At 46.8% G+C, this 16,468-nt stretch overlaps 1 protein-coding gene across 12 annotated transcripts in view; it reads right to left on the bottom strand.

Annotated features, from left to right (window-relative positions):
• The window catches only part of hspg2 (heparan sulfate proteoglycan 2), a 647,132-nt gene that overhangs the window by 479,755 nt on the left and 150,909 nt on the right, over positions 1-16,468 (bottom strand). For all 12 annotated transcript variants that reach the window (XM_085966756.1, XM_085966759.1, XM_085966758.1 and 9 more), the window contains exons 2-3: positions 5,474-5,600; positions 4,098-4,193 (exon numbers count right to left, since the gene is read on the bottom strand). In XM_085966756.1, coding sequence (XP_085822882.1) covers positions 4,098-4,193; positions 5,474-5,600 — 223 coding nt within the window. The remainder of the gene's footprint in view (positions 1-4,097; positions 4,194-5,473; positions 5,601-16,468) is intronic.

The raw sequence follows: 16,468 nt of genomic DNA, 5'->3' as shown, positions 1-16,468 counted from the left end.
TTCTTTCAGAAAATAAGATTTTGGGATCGAGTATGAGTGATACGAGACATGACATGTGGTAAATGTTTGGTGACTTTGGACCAGTGGTTCCCAAGAGCTCTCCACCCCTGGGGTTTATCTCACCTCATGTCTGGCTCTGTTGTAGACTCATTGATAAGAGATTGATCGCTGTGATTTGTTAATAACTCCATTATCCTTGTATCAGGCAACTACCAGGATGGGAGAATGCAAAATAGATGAACGTTGGTCTTTTATCATCGAGCAATTCCTAGTGATAATTTATACAGAATGCTTAAAAATTGAGCACAATGTTGATCTCAATAATTCTGAGGCCAAGCTTAAAATGCTGAGTTTAAAACTGCACTTGAGTGCAACATCTCAACTATACAGGTGACTATATTAAGCCCAAGTGAAATGAATTAGTCTGCTAATGGCAGTCTATCTCCATACCGTGAAATTATTCTCTATTTTGGGAGGGCTGTAAACAATATAGTGTAATAAATAAGGGTCCCATTTCAACAGCTGCTACCCTGTGAACTGCAAGCAATAATCCCAAAATACTAGTCAGGAAAGTTTGAAACAAAGTCTAGGTCCAAATGGTTATTGCCTCTACACAAGCCCACCACGTCTGTGGCAAAACCTTGTACGTCACGCAGCAAAGTCCGCCATTTTAAATACAGCTCTGACCGGCTGTTCAAATATATCGCAACGTTCAGCCTGCTGAATTACAATTCAGGCTGCAATCTTTCGCCAAGGCTAAAATCAGGGAACGGCCAGAAGCAGTGTGGTGAGCATCATTAAAAACCTTTAAAAATTCTATCGAGACAAATCATTTCAACTATTGTGCAGCCTTGGCATTCCTCTGGTACAGGGAGTGCATTCATTTCAAAACAGTCACTCTGCTTTTCCAGGCTCCAGTCTGCTTGCCAGCTTTCTACTTCAGATGTTCCAGCCTTATATGCAGCGCTTCGAGCTCCACATCACTGCTTTTGTGGCTGTTTTTTACATATTGGTGAGTCATTCCCCTAACACCCAGTCATAGTATGAGGTATCTGTAACTGGAGCCTTTTCTTTACGGCGGGTGTAATTTTTTAGTATTTTTATTTACAGCTGGCAGAGTCAGCCTAACCCCAATCCTAACCCAACTTCACTCCGGAACAGTGCCACTCAACTCCACTCCGAGCCAGTGACGCTCAACTCCACTCCGAGCCAGTGACACTCAACTCCACTCCGAGCCAGTGACACTCAACTCCACTCCGAGCCAGTGACACTCAACTCCACTCCGAGCCAGTGACACTCAACTCCACTCCGAGCCAGTGACACTCAACTCCACTCCGAGCCAGTGACACTCAACTCCACTCCGAGCCAGTGACACTCAACTCCACTCCGAGCCAGTGACACTCAACTCCACTCCGAGCCAGTGACACTCAACTCCACTCCGAGGCCCTGGTAATTTTCCAGCCGAGTGATTGGTTGTAATCTGTCTCTTTTTCATATTTACACAATTAAGATGTAAAAAAATTGCCATAAGAAGCAGGTAAGCGGATGTTTGGTTTCCCGGTTCACATTAAAGTCAAATGGACAGCATGTTCACTAAACGCGCAAAACCAACCCTACTGAGAAAAAAATCCCATGTAAGCAGACAAACAGCCTGCGTGAAGAACATCAGAAATAGGAGCAGGAGTCGGCCATTCGGCCCTTCGAGCCTGCTCCACCATTCAACAAGATCATGGCTGATCTTCTGCCTCAACTCCACTTTCCCGCCTGATCTCCATATCCTTCGATTCCCTTAATATCCAAAGACATGATCGAATGTCTGTACCCAGCGGGGGAGTGACTGCTCTTCATGTTTAGACATTCTCCTGTTTATAGCAAGACTTTGGGGAAAATGTATCTCCAGAATGAATGAAATGTATCTCAATACGACGCACTCCTTCAAAGTCCCAATTTTATTAAGCTGGGCACACACCAGGTTTCATATATTACTACGCACATGGAATCTGTACTGTAGGTGGAAGCGAAATCACCAAAATTATGAAGCATTTCCAGGGCCTCGGGCCTCCTCGCCTGGCAGCAGGAGATGCGTGTCAGACAGCAGCCATCTCAGCAACAGCCCCACTGTATCGGTGTTTCTCTCCCTTGCACCACTTCCTCTCCTCTGGCGAGCTCGGCCGCCGCGAGCACTGAAATATTGCAATTAATGTAGAATACGTTGTGAGGTGCTCCAGAGGAGAAAGCGATGCTGAGCAGCAATACAGCAGTTAAGAAAGGTGACCAAAAGAAAGGCTTTCGGAAGATATTTGAAGGCAAGCATGAAATGGTTGCCAGACTGGTTGAGGGAGGGAATTCCAGAGAACCAGGTCAAGATGGTGAAGGTTCTGCCATCAATGATGAAGTAAGGAAAGTGCAGGGAGGGAGGGGGTTGCATTGGAGGACAGAGCTGGAGCGTCAAAGGTCACCGGCTGGGCCAGAGAGTTCGAGGTGTTTGCAGAATTGGGGTGCGGATGAGGTCAGGGAATGATCTCCTGCCCTACCTCCAAGTGACTTCACTCCTGCCAGCACATCTCCAGCGAGAAAGATTGAAAGAACGTGCATTCACAGCACCCACTCCACATTCCGAGGATGCCCCAAGCACATCACAGCCAAAGAAATAATTCTAAAGTGTTGTTCTGTAACAATCGTGGCAGCCAATTTGCACACAGCAAGATCCCACAAACAGCAGATGTCAAGTTATTCGGTTTTGGTGGTGTTGGTTGGGGGAGATAACTGTTGGCAAAGAAAAGCGGGAGAACTCATCGACTTCAAACAATGCCACGTAGTCTTTTACAGAAAGACAAGACCTTGGCTTATTGCCTCAGCTGAAAGATGGCATCTCGGACGATGCAGCGCTCCCTCAGTATTGCACTGAAGTGTCAGCCTAGGCTTGTGTTCAAGTCCTGGAGAGGGGCTAAAGCTCGGAAATTCCCAAAGATAGAAATAGAAAGGGGGAAGAAATGAGATAGAAAAAAAAGCAATGGGAGAAAAATGAAGCTGGAGTGGGATGCTGAACTGGAATTTAATTCCAGGGGATCAACGGTGGGCAGGAACTTGGCCCTGAATCCAGCGTCGGTCGCCCTGCTGCTCGGAATGCAATCCAACCCTCGTCCTTTTGGATGTTTTAATCCATTCAGGAAGGCAGCATGGTGGCATAGTGGTTAGCACTGTTGCCTCACAGCGCCAGAGACCCGGGTTCGAATCCGGCCTCGGGTGACTGTCTGTGTGGAGTTTGCACATTCTCCCCGTGTTTGCGTGGGTTTTTTCCAGGTGCTCCGGTTTCCTCCCACAGTCCAAAGATGTGCGGGTTAGGTTGATTGGCTATGATAAATTGACCCTTAGTGTTAGGGGGATTAAATACGTGGGGTTACAGGGATAGGGTGGGATATGTGTCGGTGCAGGCTCGATGGGCCGAAATGGCCTCTATCTGCACTGTGGGGTTTCTGTGATTCTGTGAATGTGGAAATCATCATCAAAATCACCTGCATTTAATCCGAAGACTTTCTCACGGAGACACGCTAAGCAGCACATTGTGTGCAGTACATGCTTGTACACGCGGTGAACAGGAGAGAGACACGGGAGAGAAGACAAGACAGCAATCTCTGCAAGACCTTCAAAACGACACAAACTGCAAGACTGAAGCTCAATTTATAACTGTCATCTGAACCCCTCGTAGTGTCACCAGAAACACATTCTGCAGCACAAAATAAACCAGCTGAAGCTACATGTAGACTTTGATCTCAGAATATGGGCTGACTCTTTACTTCAAGACCCGTGATATCTCGGAAACTGACTCCAATGCAAACTGCTTCAAAGAGAAGCTGGGACAAGCTGTCATTACCTCCACTCAGCTATTGGCCCAAGCAACATTCTCGAAGTGTGTCAGAATCCAACACACGAGAAGGCTCGCTATAAATGCTGGGTTAACGGTCTTTAGTTCAGTTGATATGATACAAACAGGATTGGGTTTTTTCTCCTCTCGCTAAAGCAATCCCAGCTTTACAGCATGTACGACATCACCAGTCAGGGTGAAGAGGAGCCCACTTAATCCGACATTTCCTTACCTGTTTTATCAGAAGTCACTGGAATTGTTGGAATTTCAATTGTAGCATAAACAGGTGTGTCGGTCGCGCTGCCCTCTTCGATCTCAGCACTCCCCTCTGTGGAAAAGAATAGTAAAATCTCAACGAACAATTACTAGGGTTCCAGGGCTTTCTTAGGACTACGTTGAGATTTGGGTGGACAGCCTACTCCTGATAATTCAAAGTCAGCTCCTGCACTAAAAGGCATTTAAATTAGTCAATAATTTGAATGAAAATGTAAATATCGGAGCCCCCCAACCTCAGTACATCACGCTCCGCTACACCAGTGTGACGTTTCCAAGTTTCACACCAGCCATCTGTGCAGTCGGAGGGAGATTTACAGCATTGTTGTGCTGTCGGCCCGTGTGTAGATGGGTCGAGCCTGCCCAACCCATGAGGACAGCTGGCAGACGGAGGGGAGACTTTCGACAGCAGTCAGGACTGGACTGGAGGCCAGGTGTGAAGAGCCAGTGTCTGAACCAAACTGTCTCAACACTCCTGCCCCAAACCCTGATCTGTGAGTCAGGACAGAGCCCCACATTCAGGACAGGTGACCACAACACCTCCTTCAACCAGTTACTGTTTTGTCTGGGACATTTCCCTGTCCATAATTATGACGTTAACTATTTTTTGTATCAACTTACCAGAAGTCTTAGTGCAGGGACTCTCAGCCTGTGGACTGGCTTCATCAATAAGGGCAAGTTGTGCAATGGCTCAGCAAGTTGGAGCCTTTCAGCGGTACAGATAAGGAAGGCTTTCAGCTACGAGCCCCAGTCTGTGCTGAGTTAGCTAATCTCGGTCAGACCAGCACCTGGGGCATCAACACTAACCCCAGAGGCCCAAGGTGAAGGAGGGGACAATCAGTGCGACCTCCGCCAGCACCGCCCCGCGACCTCCGCCGGCCCCCACGACCCCCGCCGGCACCGGCTCCCACGACCTCCGCCCCGTGACCACCGCCGACACCGCCCCGCGACCTCCGCCGGCCCCGGCCCTCACGACCTCCGCCCCGTGACCTCCGCCGGCCCCCATGACCTCCGCCGGCACGCGACCTCCACCGGCACTGCCCCATGACCTCCGCCGGCACCGCAGGGTGTGAACATTGGGCGAGGATGAAAGGAAGCTTGATTGCGATGGTAAAATAGCCGCTTATAATGACTGCAGCGATTCGAACGTGAATATTGGGCAGCTGGACAAGGTCCTGGGGAGTGTCCATGAAACCTCAGCCCAGCAAGAAGCCAATGGCTTCAAGACAGCCTGGGAGAAAGGGGAAAATAAAGCTCTCTAAACAGAATCAGCCTTTCTGATATTAATAGCCAAATTTAATTCCAGCTTTCTATTGGACTCCTTTCTCCTCTTACCAGCAGACGTCACAAAGTCCTCATCATCAGATTCCACCAGGTACCTCCGCCGTCTGAGGTGACTCTGGTCCAACTCAGAGTCCTCTGGGATCGGGACTTCATCGAAAACCTTCGATGCATTTACAATCTGGAGACAAAAGAAAAAGGAAAGCCATTTATTTTCTAACACCAACGCAATAAATGAAGCTCAACGAAAGCTCGAGGAACAACACCCCATCTTTCGATTAGGCACTTACAGCAACTTCAACAACATCGAGTTCAATCATTTCAGACCACAACCTCTGCCCCATTTTTTCGGACAGCAGCTGTTGATGATTCTGCTCTTCCCATTTACACCTCCTCTCGACCCATCCTTTGTTTCTTCACTTGTCCCATTATCATAACTTTTGCAATAATTTCTCCTGCCCTCCACCCTATCCCTTTTGTTCTTTCCTCCCCTTTCCCTGCACTTGCTTAAAATCTGTTACATAGAGTCAGAGAGTCTCTAACTTTTTCCAGTTCTGATGAAAGGTCATCGACTAAAACGTCGACTTGGTTTCTCTCTCCACGGATGCTGCCTGACCTGCAGATTCCCATGCAAAGCAATGGCTTTTTCTATTTAAAAATAAATGTTGCTATTCTACCAACATAAACCTCATTTAATACGTGTGTGCGTGTGTGCATATTTAAGGTAATTAATATAAACAGAGCCCCTCGAATTCTGCAGCACAATCAAGGCAACTTGTGCTGCAAATCCAACCACATCCTGCAGAAAGTCTGTCCAGGGTGGGGCCTGCCTTAATATAGTATGTAGAAGCACTTCATTAAAAAAAAAAAATTATATTTAAAAATATATTCTTTTTAAAAATCGGGCTTTCCTCAGACATCTTACCGACCGAGCTGGGTCCGAATCGATGTGCTCAATGGCAGCTAGCTGAACTGGTGGCGGCGTGTTGTGTAAAACGCTGGCATTCACAACACAGATCTTGACGGTGGCTAAAGACTGAAGCTTAAAATGACCGCTCGGCCTTTGTCTATTCCAAATAAAGAGTTTCAAATGACAGCACTTCACCTCCTACAGCCTTTGAAGAGCGGGTGAACCAGGAGCTGCCAGGTCTGCTCACCAGCAGGCGTTAGACTCAACACCGGGTGCTGGGCTCGTCAACACAACTGGCACCTAATCAGCCCCTTTAATGTGGACAAAGGCCCCGTCACACTTATGGAGGGAATTTTACAAAAACCAATTTCAGGACGAGTTACAAGAATGATTTTAAATGCAAGAAGAGTAGAAAGTTAGAGGGGAAAATACTGCGGATGCTGGAAATCTGAAATGTAAACAGAAAATGCTGGAAATACTCAGCAGCATCTCTGGAGAAACATCTCCACAGGTGCTGCCTGACCTGCTGAAGATATTCAGCATTTTCTGATTAGAAAGTTAGAGAGATTCAATGACAAGAGTTCCAGAGACCACGAAGGCATTTGAAGAGGAGAAGGTTCCAATTTAATGCGTTGGGGACAGGTTTAGATCGACAGGGACCAGTGATGGGTGACCAGCACTCGGTGCAGGACAGGATGTGGGCAGCTGATTGCTGAATGAGTTGAGAGTTTGTGACGGGAAGAGGTCAGATATCCGGAAAGGGAGATGTTGGAGAAATGAAGTCTGGAGTTGACAAAAACGTCAACAAGATTTTCATCTCGAGAAGGAGCAGAGGCAGACGAAAACACGTTTAATTAAACTGGGAAATGCACAGCTGAAATTCCGAACAGTCTGGAGTTGCATTCCCCACACACGGAGATACAATACAAGTTGTACAGACACTGAGCAATGCATCACAGGCTCAGAGACTCCGCAAAGTCAATGATCACCATATTGAGTTGAGCGACTCTAATCCTTATGCATTTCACCTGTGCGGGAGTGCGCAAGGTGTGAAATACCCAGGGAATTAACCAACTCCAAATCAATGGGGTTGAGATGATTAGTGCCATCTACCTCATTGGGACATCCCGAAGTCATGAAAAGTGCCAGGTTCGTTCCTTCTTTATCTACGGTTATGCTGTTTAGGACTTCAGTTATTCACTGAAATATGGGGGGAAACTGTTTGAGGGAAAGAAAGCAAAATGGCAGGGGTGAAATTCTGCAACAGTTTCCACAGATGTGGAGCATCACGGGCGTTGAATAGGATACATGACGGGGAGCGCTCCCTCCAAGCCAAATCTACGGAGTTGTTTATTTCCCAATAACTCAACACTATGTCAAAAGAGCAAAGAAAAATCCAACAAGGAAAGGCCATTTGACCAGTCAAGCTCATTCCTTCAACAGGCCTTAGACAGTCCACCCAATACCCGACTCTGTCCAGAATATTTACTTGTGCGAGACCCACGCTAGTCCCACGCTGGGTTGTTAACGTACAGCTGTCTCACAACTTGCTGCAAGCTATACACAAAGTGGCCAGGACTCGCTAAGGCTGGCGGCTGGGTAGGCCTGCATTTGGCCTGTTTTCTGGTCTGCCTGTCTGAGCGAGTGGTGCAGCTCCGGCACCGTGTGGAAGGAACCCAGAGGCGCTGGCACAATATAAAACTGCCCATAACGGCCTGTGGAATGGTTTGGCGAGGTTTCCCCCACCGCCACCTCAGCAGCAAGTCAAACCAAAGTCCAGAATGGCAGTCTAACCGAGCACGCCCTATTATAGCTCCCTGGTCAGCTATCTCCCATCAATTGTTGTTTCCACAGTGCCAGCAGCTCCGGAATCGTGGGATCATCAATAGGCCTGTTCGCAATAGGATATCAAAATAGCTGGCAAAATGATGGGGCCTCAGCTGTTACAAGTCTGTAGGCTCCTTTCACGGGATCTGCTCGGGGTGACTGGCTCCGGGCCCAGTCCAATCGCACAGTCCGAGTGCTGTTACAGTCTGAAGCAGCACGGGCTCGACGGGCTGATTGGTTACAGCACAGGAAGAGGCCATTCTATAATAGGCCGAAGTCGATCGCTTGTCTGCACCATGTTGGAAGTGGTGGCTGAATCAAACTGGAGATGGCAGGGGCTCAATTTCCACAATGGGGGAGGTGGGACCAGTACAAACTGGATGGTTTGCACCTGGGCAGGACCAGGAGCGATGTCCTAGGGGGAGTGTTTGCTAGTGCTCTGGGGGAGGGTTTAAACTAAAATGGCAGGGGGTTGGGAACCTGCACAGGGAGACAGAGGAAAGGGAAACAAGGATAGAAGCAAAAGACAGGAAGGAGAAAAACAAAGGTGGCAGTCAGAGAAATCAAGGGTTTAAATCAAACATGGCCACAGTAAATAATAATTCTAAAAGATCTAAGAGTGTTTAAAAAAACAAGCCTGAAGGCCTTGTGTCTTAATGAGAGGAGCATTTGTAATAAGGTGGATGAATTAGCTGCGCAAATAGAGGTAAACAGATATGATATGCTTGGGATTATGGAAACATGGCTCCAGGGTGACCAAGGGTGGAAACTCAACATCCAGGGGTATTCAATATTCAGGAAAGATAGGCAAAAAGGAAAGGGAGGTGGGGCAGCATTGCTGGTTAAAGAGGGGATTAACACAATTGAAAGGAAGGATATTAGCTCTGATGATGTGGAATCTGTATGGGTAGAACTGAGAAATACCAAGGGGCAGAAAACATTAGTGGGAGTGGTATACAGACCTCCAAACAGTAAGGCGGAGGTTGGGGATGGCATTAAACAGGAAATTAGAGACTCATGCAATAAGGGCACAGCAGTTATCATGGGTGACTTTAATCTACATATAGATTGGGCTAACCAAATTAGTAACAATACTGTGGAGGAGGAATTCCTGGAGTGTATACGGGATGGTTTCCTGCACCAATATGTCGAGGAACCAACTAGAGATCAGGCCATCTTAGACTGGGTATTATGTAATGAGAAAGGATTAATTAGCAATCTTGTTGTGTGAGGCCCCTTGGGTCAGAGCGATCATAATATGATAGAATTCTTCATTAAGATGGAGAGTGACGTAGTTGACTCAGAGACTAGGATCCTGAATTTAAATAAATGAAACTACGATGGTATGAGGTAGGATTGATTGGGGAATGTTACTCAAAGGATTGACGGTTGATAGGCAATGGCAAACATTCAAAGATCGCATGGATGAACTACAGAATTTGTTCATGCCTGTTTGGCATAAAAAAACAAAAAAGGTGACTCAACCGTGGCTAAGGGGGGAAATTAGGGGTAGCATAAGATCCAAGGAGAGGACATATAAATTGGCAAGAAAAAGCAGTAAACCTGAGGATTGGGAGCAGTTTAGGATTCAACAAAGGAGGACAAAGGGATTAATTAAGAGCCGGAAAATAGAGTATGAGAGTAAGCTTGCTGGGAACATAAAAACTGACTGTAAAAGCTTTTATAGATATATGTGAAGAGAAAAAGATTGGTGAAGTCAAGCGTAGGTCCCTTGCAGTCAGAATCAGGGGAATTTATAATGGGGAACAAAGAAATGGCAGGCCAATTAAATACATACTCTGGTTCTGTCTTCACAAAGGAGGACACAAATAACCTCCCAGAGATGTCGGGGAACATAGGGTCTAATGAGAGGGAGGAACTGAAAGAAATCAGTATTTGTAGGGAAATGGTGTTAGGGAAATTGACGGGATTGAAGGCCGATAAATCCCCAGGGCCTGATAATCTACATCCTAGGGTACTTAAGGAAGTGGCCCTAGAAATAGTAGATGCATTGCTGGTCATCTTCCAAAATTCTACAGACTCTGGAACAGTTCCCATGGATTGGAGAGTAGCTAATGTTACCCCACTATTCAAAAAAGGTGGTAGAGAGAAAACGGGGAATTATAGACCGGTAAGCCTGACATCGGTAGTGTGGAAAATGCTAGAATCCATTATAAAAGATGTAATAGCAAAGCACTTGGAAAACAGTGACCCTATCAAAGTCAACATGGATTTACAAAAAGGAAATCGTGCTTGACTAATCTACTGTCATTTTTTTTGAGGATGTAACTGGTAAAATAGATAAGGGAGAACCAGTGGATGTGGTGTATTTGGACTTTCAGAAGGCTTTCGATAAGGTCCCGCATAAGAGATTAGCGTGTAAAGTTAAGGCACATGGGATTGGGGGCAAGGTACTGACTTGGATAGAGAGCTGGTTGGCAGACAGAAAGCAAAGAGTTGGAATAAACGGGTCTTTTTCCGAGTGGCAGGCAGTGACTAGTGGGGTACCGCAGGGATCGGTCCTAGGACCCCAGCTATTCACAATATGTATAAATGATCTAGACGAGGGAGCTAGATGTAATATCTCCAAGTTTGCAGATGACACAAAGCTGGGTGAGCGTGTGTGCTGTGAGGAGGATGCCGAGAAACTCCATTATGATTTGGACAGGTTGGCTGATTGGGCAGAAGCATGGCAGATGCAGTATAATATGGATAAATGTGAGGTTATCCACTTTGGTGGCAAAAACAGGAAGGCAGATTGTTATCTGAACGGCAATAGATTGGGAGAAGGGGAAGTGCAACGAGACCCGGGTGTCCTTGTGCACCAGTCGCTGAAGGTAAGCATGCAGGTGCAGCAGGCAGTTAAGAAGGCAAATGGTATGTTGGCCTTCGTAGCGAGAGGGTTCGAGTACAGGACCAAGGATGTCTTGCTGCAGTTGTACAGGGCCTTGGTGAGACCACACCTTGAGTATTGTGTGCAGTTTTGGTTGCCTTATCTGAGGAAGGATGTTCTTGCCATGGAAGGAGTGCAGCGAAGATTCACCAGGCTGATACCTGGGATGGGAGGAATGACGTATGAGGAGAGATTGGGTCGATTGGGCTTATACTCGCTGGAGTTTAGAAGAATGAGAGGAGATCTCATTGAAACTTATAAAATTCTAACAGGACTAGACAGACTAGATGCAGGAAGGATGTTCCTGATGGCCGGGGAGTCCAGAACCAGGGGTCACAGTCTAAGGATAAGGGGTAAGCCATTTAGGACAGAGATGAGGAGGAATTTCTTCACCCAGAGAGTGGTGAGCTTGTGGAATTCTCTATCACAGAAGGCAGTGGAGGCCAATTCATTAAATATATTCAAGAAGGAGTTAGATATATTTATTAAGGGATATGGGGAGAAGGCAGGGACAGGGTACTGAATTTGGATGATCAGCCATGATCTCGTTGAATGGCGGAGCAGGCTCGAGGGGCCGAATGGCCTACTCCTGCTCCTATCTTCTATGTTTCTAATACCTTGTTTAACCAGAGCTGTGGGCTCATCCTGACATCTGTTTGGAACACCAATACCTTGCTTACAGCCGCAGAATGGAACGGAATGATCTGTCAATGTAAACCAGAAAGACAACCTAAATGGAACCATCTTTCCGATGGCGGGGGAACCCAAAGCCGCAGGCACCCAATGTGGCTTCTGACCTCTCTCACTGCTGTAAGATATGGCACCAAAGGCCAAGTCAGAATGTTACGGCCACAGTTGGAGTGACTCCGAGCACAACTGAAGCCATTTATTGTATCAAACTAAATGTAAAAGAAATAAAATACTTTTTAAAAAACGCAACGCATTGCGTTTCCCTGCATGTGTCCTGGCCAAAAATGATTCCTCAACCAACATCGTTAAAACAGATTATCAGGTCATTATTAGGTTGTTGTTTGTGTGCAAATTGGCTGCCATGTTTCCTACATTACAACAGTGACAACACTTCAAAAGTACTTCGTCAGCTTTGAAACGCTTTGGGACGTCCTGAGATTGTGAAAGGCGCTATAGAAATGCAGGTGCCTTCTTATACATGAGCAGCAGCCATTACTTCACCTCGACAGGAGGCATTTGACCACACTTTTCAGCCCTTGAAAAGCAGCCTGTGATACAGGCAGGGGCTCTCCTTGGATGAGAACAGATTCCTTGTATTAGAAACGCAGCATGAACATCACAAACTCCACACATCTCGAGCCTTGGTGTCAGATCTGAAACTGGTCGATATCCCTGGCACTAGGTAGCTGTGCAAGCTCCACACACCTTAAATATCGGTTGCAGCTCTCATCTCCTTGGTTATCTTGGCAATAGCAGAGACTGAGGAGGGAGACGTTAAACCGAGGCCCCGTCTGCTCTCTCAGGTGGGCGTAAAAGATCCCACGGCGCTGTTCCGAAGAAGACCAGAGGTGTCCTGGCTGATATTTATCCCTCAATCAACATCACTAAAACAGATTATCTGGTCATTATCACATTGCTGTTTGTGGGAACTTGCTGTGCGCAAATTGGCTGCTGCGTTGCCCACATTACAACGGTGAGTACACTTCAAAAAGTACTTCATTGGCTGTAAAGCATTTTAAGTCCTGAGGCCATGAAAGGCACTACAGAAATGCAGCCCTTTAAGAGTGTAAAACAAAACTAAAAATTTGCTTGCCTGTACACACATGCATTTGTAGCATTGTGTGTCATATGAGGACTTTTAATTTTTTGGTTTGCAGAGGAAGTCTCCAGAGTAGCTTTCCCCCTATTGGCCCTGGTTTTTTCTGCTCTCCCATTGGATCAGTTGGCTGTGAGGGCGGGCGGGGGAGTAAGTGAGCCTTCACTCTGGATGCTCCACATTGGCTGACACGTTTCCTACATTACAACAGTGACTACACTTCAAAAAAAGTACTTCAGTGGCTGTGAAGCGCTTTGGAATGTGCGGAGGTCATGAAAGGCGCTGCAGAAAAGCAAGTCTTTCTTTCTCCAGCCAACTCCGGGCAGGCTTGATGGACCAGCTGCTCTTTTCCTGCCCGTCAATGTTGTATCTTTCATCAACTCTGCACGCTGCTTCCCAAATTGCCCTAATTTTTGCTACTTAACTATAAATAATGTAAAATGACTTGAATTTTATAAACAAAATTAAAGACGGAATGTATGATTTAAAATGGGGGTTGAGTTACTTCTGCGCACATTGTTCCAATTATGCCCCCTCTTCCAACTCCACTTCACTTGAAGACTGCGCTTGGTTACGACTCCCCATGTGCAACATTACAGGAGGTCGGCTGATCCACATTAAACTCAGTCCAAAGCTGGTCCACATTAAACTCAGTCCAAGGCTGGCCCACATTAAACTCAGTCCAAGGCTGGCCCACATTAAACTCAGTCCAAGGCTGGCCCACATTAAACTCAGTCCAAGGCTGGCCCACGTTAAACTCAGTCCAAGGCTGGCCCACGTTAAACTCAGTCCAAGGCTGGCCCACGTTAAACTCAGTCCAAGGCTGGCCCACGTTAAACTCAAGTCCAAGGCTGGCCCACGTTAAACTCAGTCCAAGGCTGGCCCACATTAAACTCAGTCCAAGGCTGGCCCACGTTAAACTCAGTCCAAGGCTGGCCCACATTAAACTCAGTCCAAGGCTGGCCCACATTAAACTCAGTCCAAGGCTGGCCCACGTTAAACTCAGTCCAAGGTTGGCCCACGTTAAACTCAGTCCAAGGCTGGCCCACGTTAAACTCAGTCCAAGGCTGGCCCACGTTAAACTCAGTCCAAGGCTGGCCCACGTTAAGCTCAGTCCAAGGCTGGCCCACGTTAAACTCAGTCCAAGGCTGGCCCACGTTAAGCTCAGTCCAAGGCTGGCCCACGTTAAACTCAGTCCAAGGCTGGCCCACGTTAAACTCAGTCCAAGGCTGGCCCACGTTAAACTCAGTCCAAGGCTGGCCCACGTTAAGCTCAGTCCAAGGCTGGCCCACGTTAAGCTCAGTCCAAGGCTGGCCCACGTTAAACTCAGTCCAAGGCTGGCCCACATTAAACTCAGTCCAAGGCTGGCCCACGTTAAGCTCAGTCCAAGGCTGGCCCACATTAAACTCAGTCCAAGGCTGGCCCACGTTAAGCTCAGTCCAAGGCTGCTGTGCTCAAGCAGTACATCCACAGCTGGATAACTTCAGCCTCGTAGTAGGAACACTTTGGCCTGGCTTTCTCAAACCGAATGAATCCCACATCCAATCTCCACTGGCTGCTCTTTAACAATAACGGCTAACAGCTGGGCCAGCCTTTGTTGGCAGATACTCCAGCACAAAGCACAGCCCAGACCAAACACGTGTGCACCAGACCGAAAGCCAGAATAAATCTGCCCATTTATAAAGACAAATAGTCACGAGGTTAAAGGTTTCATTATTCAGAAAGTTGTAGAATGCCTCTTCCTGAATCTTCTACAGACCTACGAAGATCTTGAAGGGAACAAATGGCTTGGATAATATTGCTGGCTATTTTCCATCCTCCACACTCCCAGCAGATAGAAACAAAGAAGATAGGAGCAGGAGTAGGCCATTCGGCCGCTCGAGCCTGCTCCACCATTCAACAAGATCATGGCTGATCATCCAAATTCAGTACCCTGTCCCTGCCTTCTCTCCATATCCCTTGATCCCTTAAGCCTTAAGAAATATATCTAACTCCTTCTTGAATATATTTAATGAATTGGCCTCCACTGCCTTCTTTGGTAGAGAATTCCACAGGTTCACCACTCTCTGGATGAAGAAATTCCTCCTCATCTCTGTCCTAAATGGCTTACCCCTTATCCTTAGACTGTGACCCCTGGTTCTGGACTACCCGGCCATCAGGAACATCCTTCCAGCATCTAGTCTGTCTAGTCCTGTTAGAATTTTATAAGTTTCGATGAGATCCCCTCTCATTCTTCTAAACTCCAGCGAGTACAAGCCCAATCGACCCAATCTCTCCTCATACGTCATTCCTCCCATCCCAGGTATCAGCCTGGTGAATCTTCGCTGCACTCCTTCCATGGCAAGAACATCCTTCCTCAGATAAGGCGACCAAAACTGCACACAATACTCAAGATGTGGTCTCACCAAGGCCCTGTACAACTGCAGCAAGACAACCTTGTTCCTGTACTCAAACCCTCTCGCTACGAAGGTCAACATACCATTTGCCTTCTTAACCACCTCCTGCACCTGCATGCTTACTTTCAGTGACTGGTGCACAAGGACACCCAGGTCTCGTTGCAATTCCCCTTTTCCCAATCTACTGCCATTCAGATAATAATCTGCCTTCCTGTTTTTGACACCAAAGTGGATAACCTCGCATTTATCCACGTTATATTGCATCTGCCATGCTTCTGCCCAATCAGCCAACCTGTCCAAATCATACTGGAGTTTCTCGGCATCCTCCTCACAGCACACACGCCCACCCAGCTTTGTGTCGTCTGCAAACTTGGAGATATTACATCTAGTTCCCTCGTCCAGATAATTAATATATATTGTGAATAGCTGGGGTCCAAGTACCGATCCCTGCAGTACCCCACTAGTCACTGCCTGCCACTTGGAAAAAGAGCCGTTTATTCCAACTCTTTGCTTTCTGTTTGCCAACTAGTTCTCTATCCAAGTCAATACCTTGCCCCCAATCCCATGTGCCTTAATTTTACACGCTAATCTCTTATGCGGGACCTTATCGAAAGCCTTTTGAAAATCCAAATACACCACATCCACTGGTTCTCCCTTATCTATTTTACCAGTTACATCCTCAAAAAATTCCAGATTAGTCAAGCACAATTTACCTTTTGTAAATCCATGTCGACTTTGTCCGATCCTGTCACTTTTTTCCAAGTGCTCTGCTATTACATCCTTTATAATGGACTCTAGCATTTTCCCCACTACCGATGTCAGGCTTACCGGTCTGTAATTCCCCGTTTTCTCTCTACCACCCTTTTTGAACAGTGGGGTAACATTAGCTACCCGCCAATCCATGGGTACTGTTCCAGAGTCTATCGAATTTTGGAAGATGACCAGCAATGCATCTACTACTTCTAGGGCCACTTCCTTAAGTACCCTAGGATGTAGATTATCAGCCCTCAATCCCATCAATTTCCCTAACAATACTGATTTCTTTCAGTTCCTCCCTCTCATTAGACCCTATGTTCCCCGATATCTCTGGGAGGTTATTTGTGTCCTCCTTTGTGAAGACAGAACCAAAGTATGTATCTAATTGGCCTGCCATTTCTTTGTTCCCCATTATAAATTCCCCTGATTCTGACTGCAAGGGACCTACGTTTGACTTCACCAATCTTTTTCTCTTCACATA

This window comes from Somniosus microcephalus, chromosome 25, assembly GCF_052327205.1.
Source record: "Somniosus microcephalus isolate GS21.2 chromosome 25, FLI_Smic_1.0, whole genome shotgun sequence".
NCBI classification, from domain to species: Eukaryota; Metazoa; Chordata; class Chondrichthyes; order Squaliformes; family Somniosidae; genus Somniosus; species Somniosus microcephalus.
The sequence above is the reverse complement of the archived record's forward strand: the minus strand, read 5'-3'. Positions and strand labels throughout refer to the sequence as shown.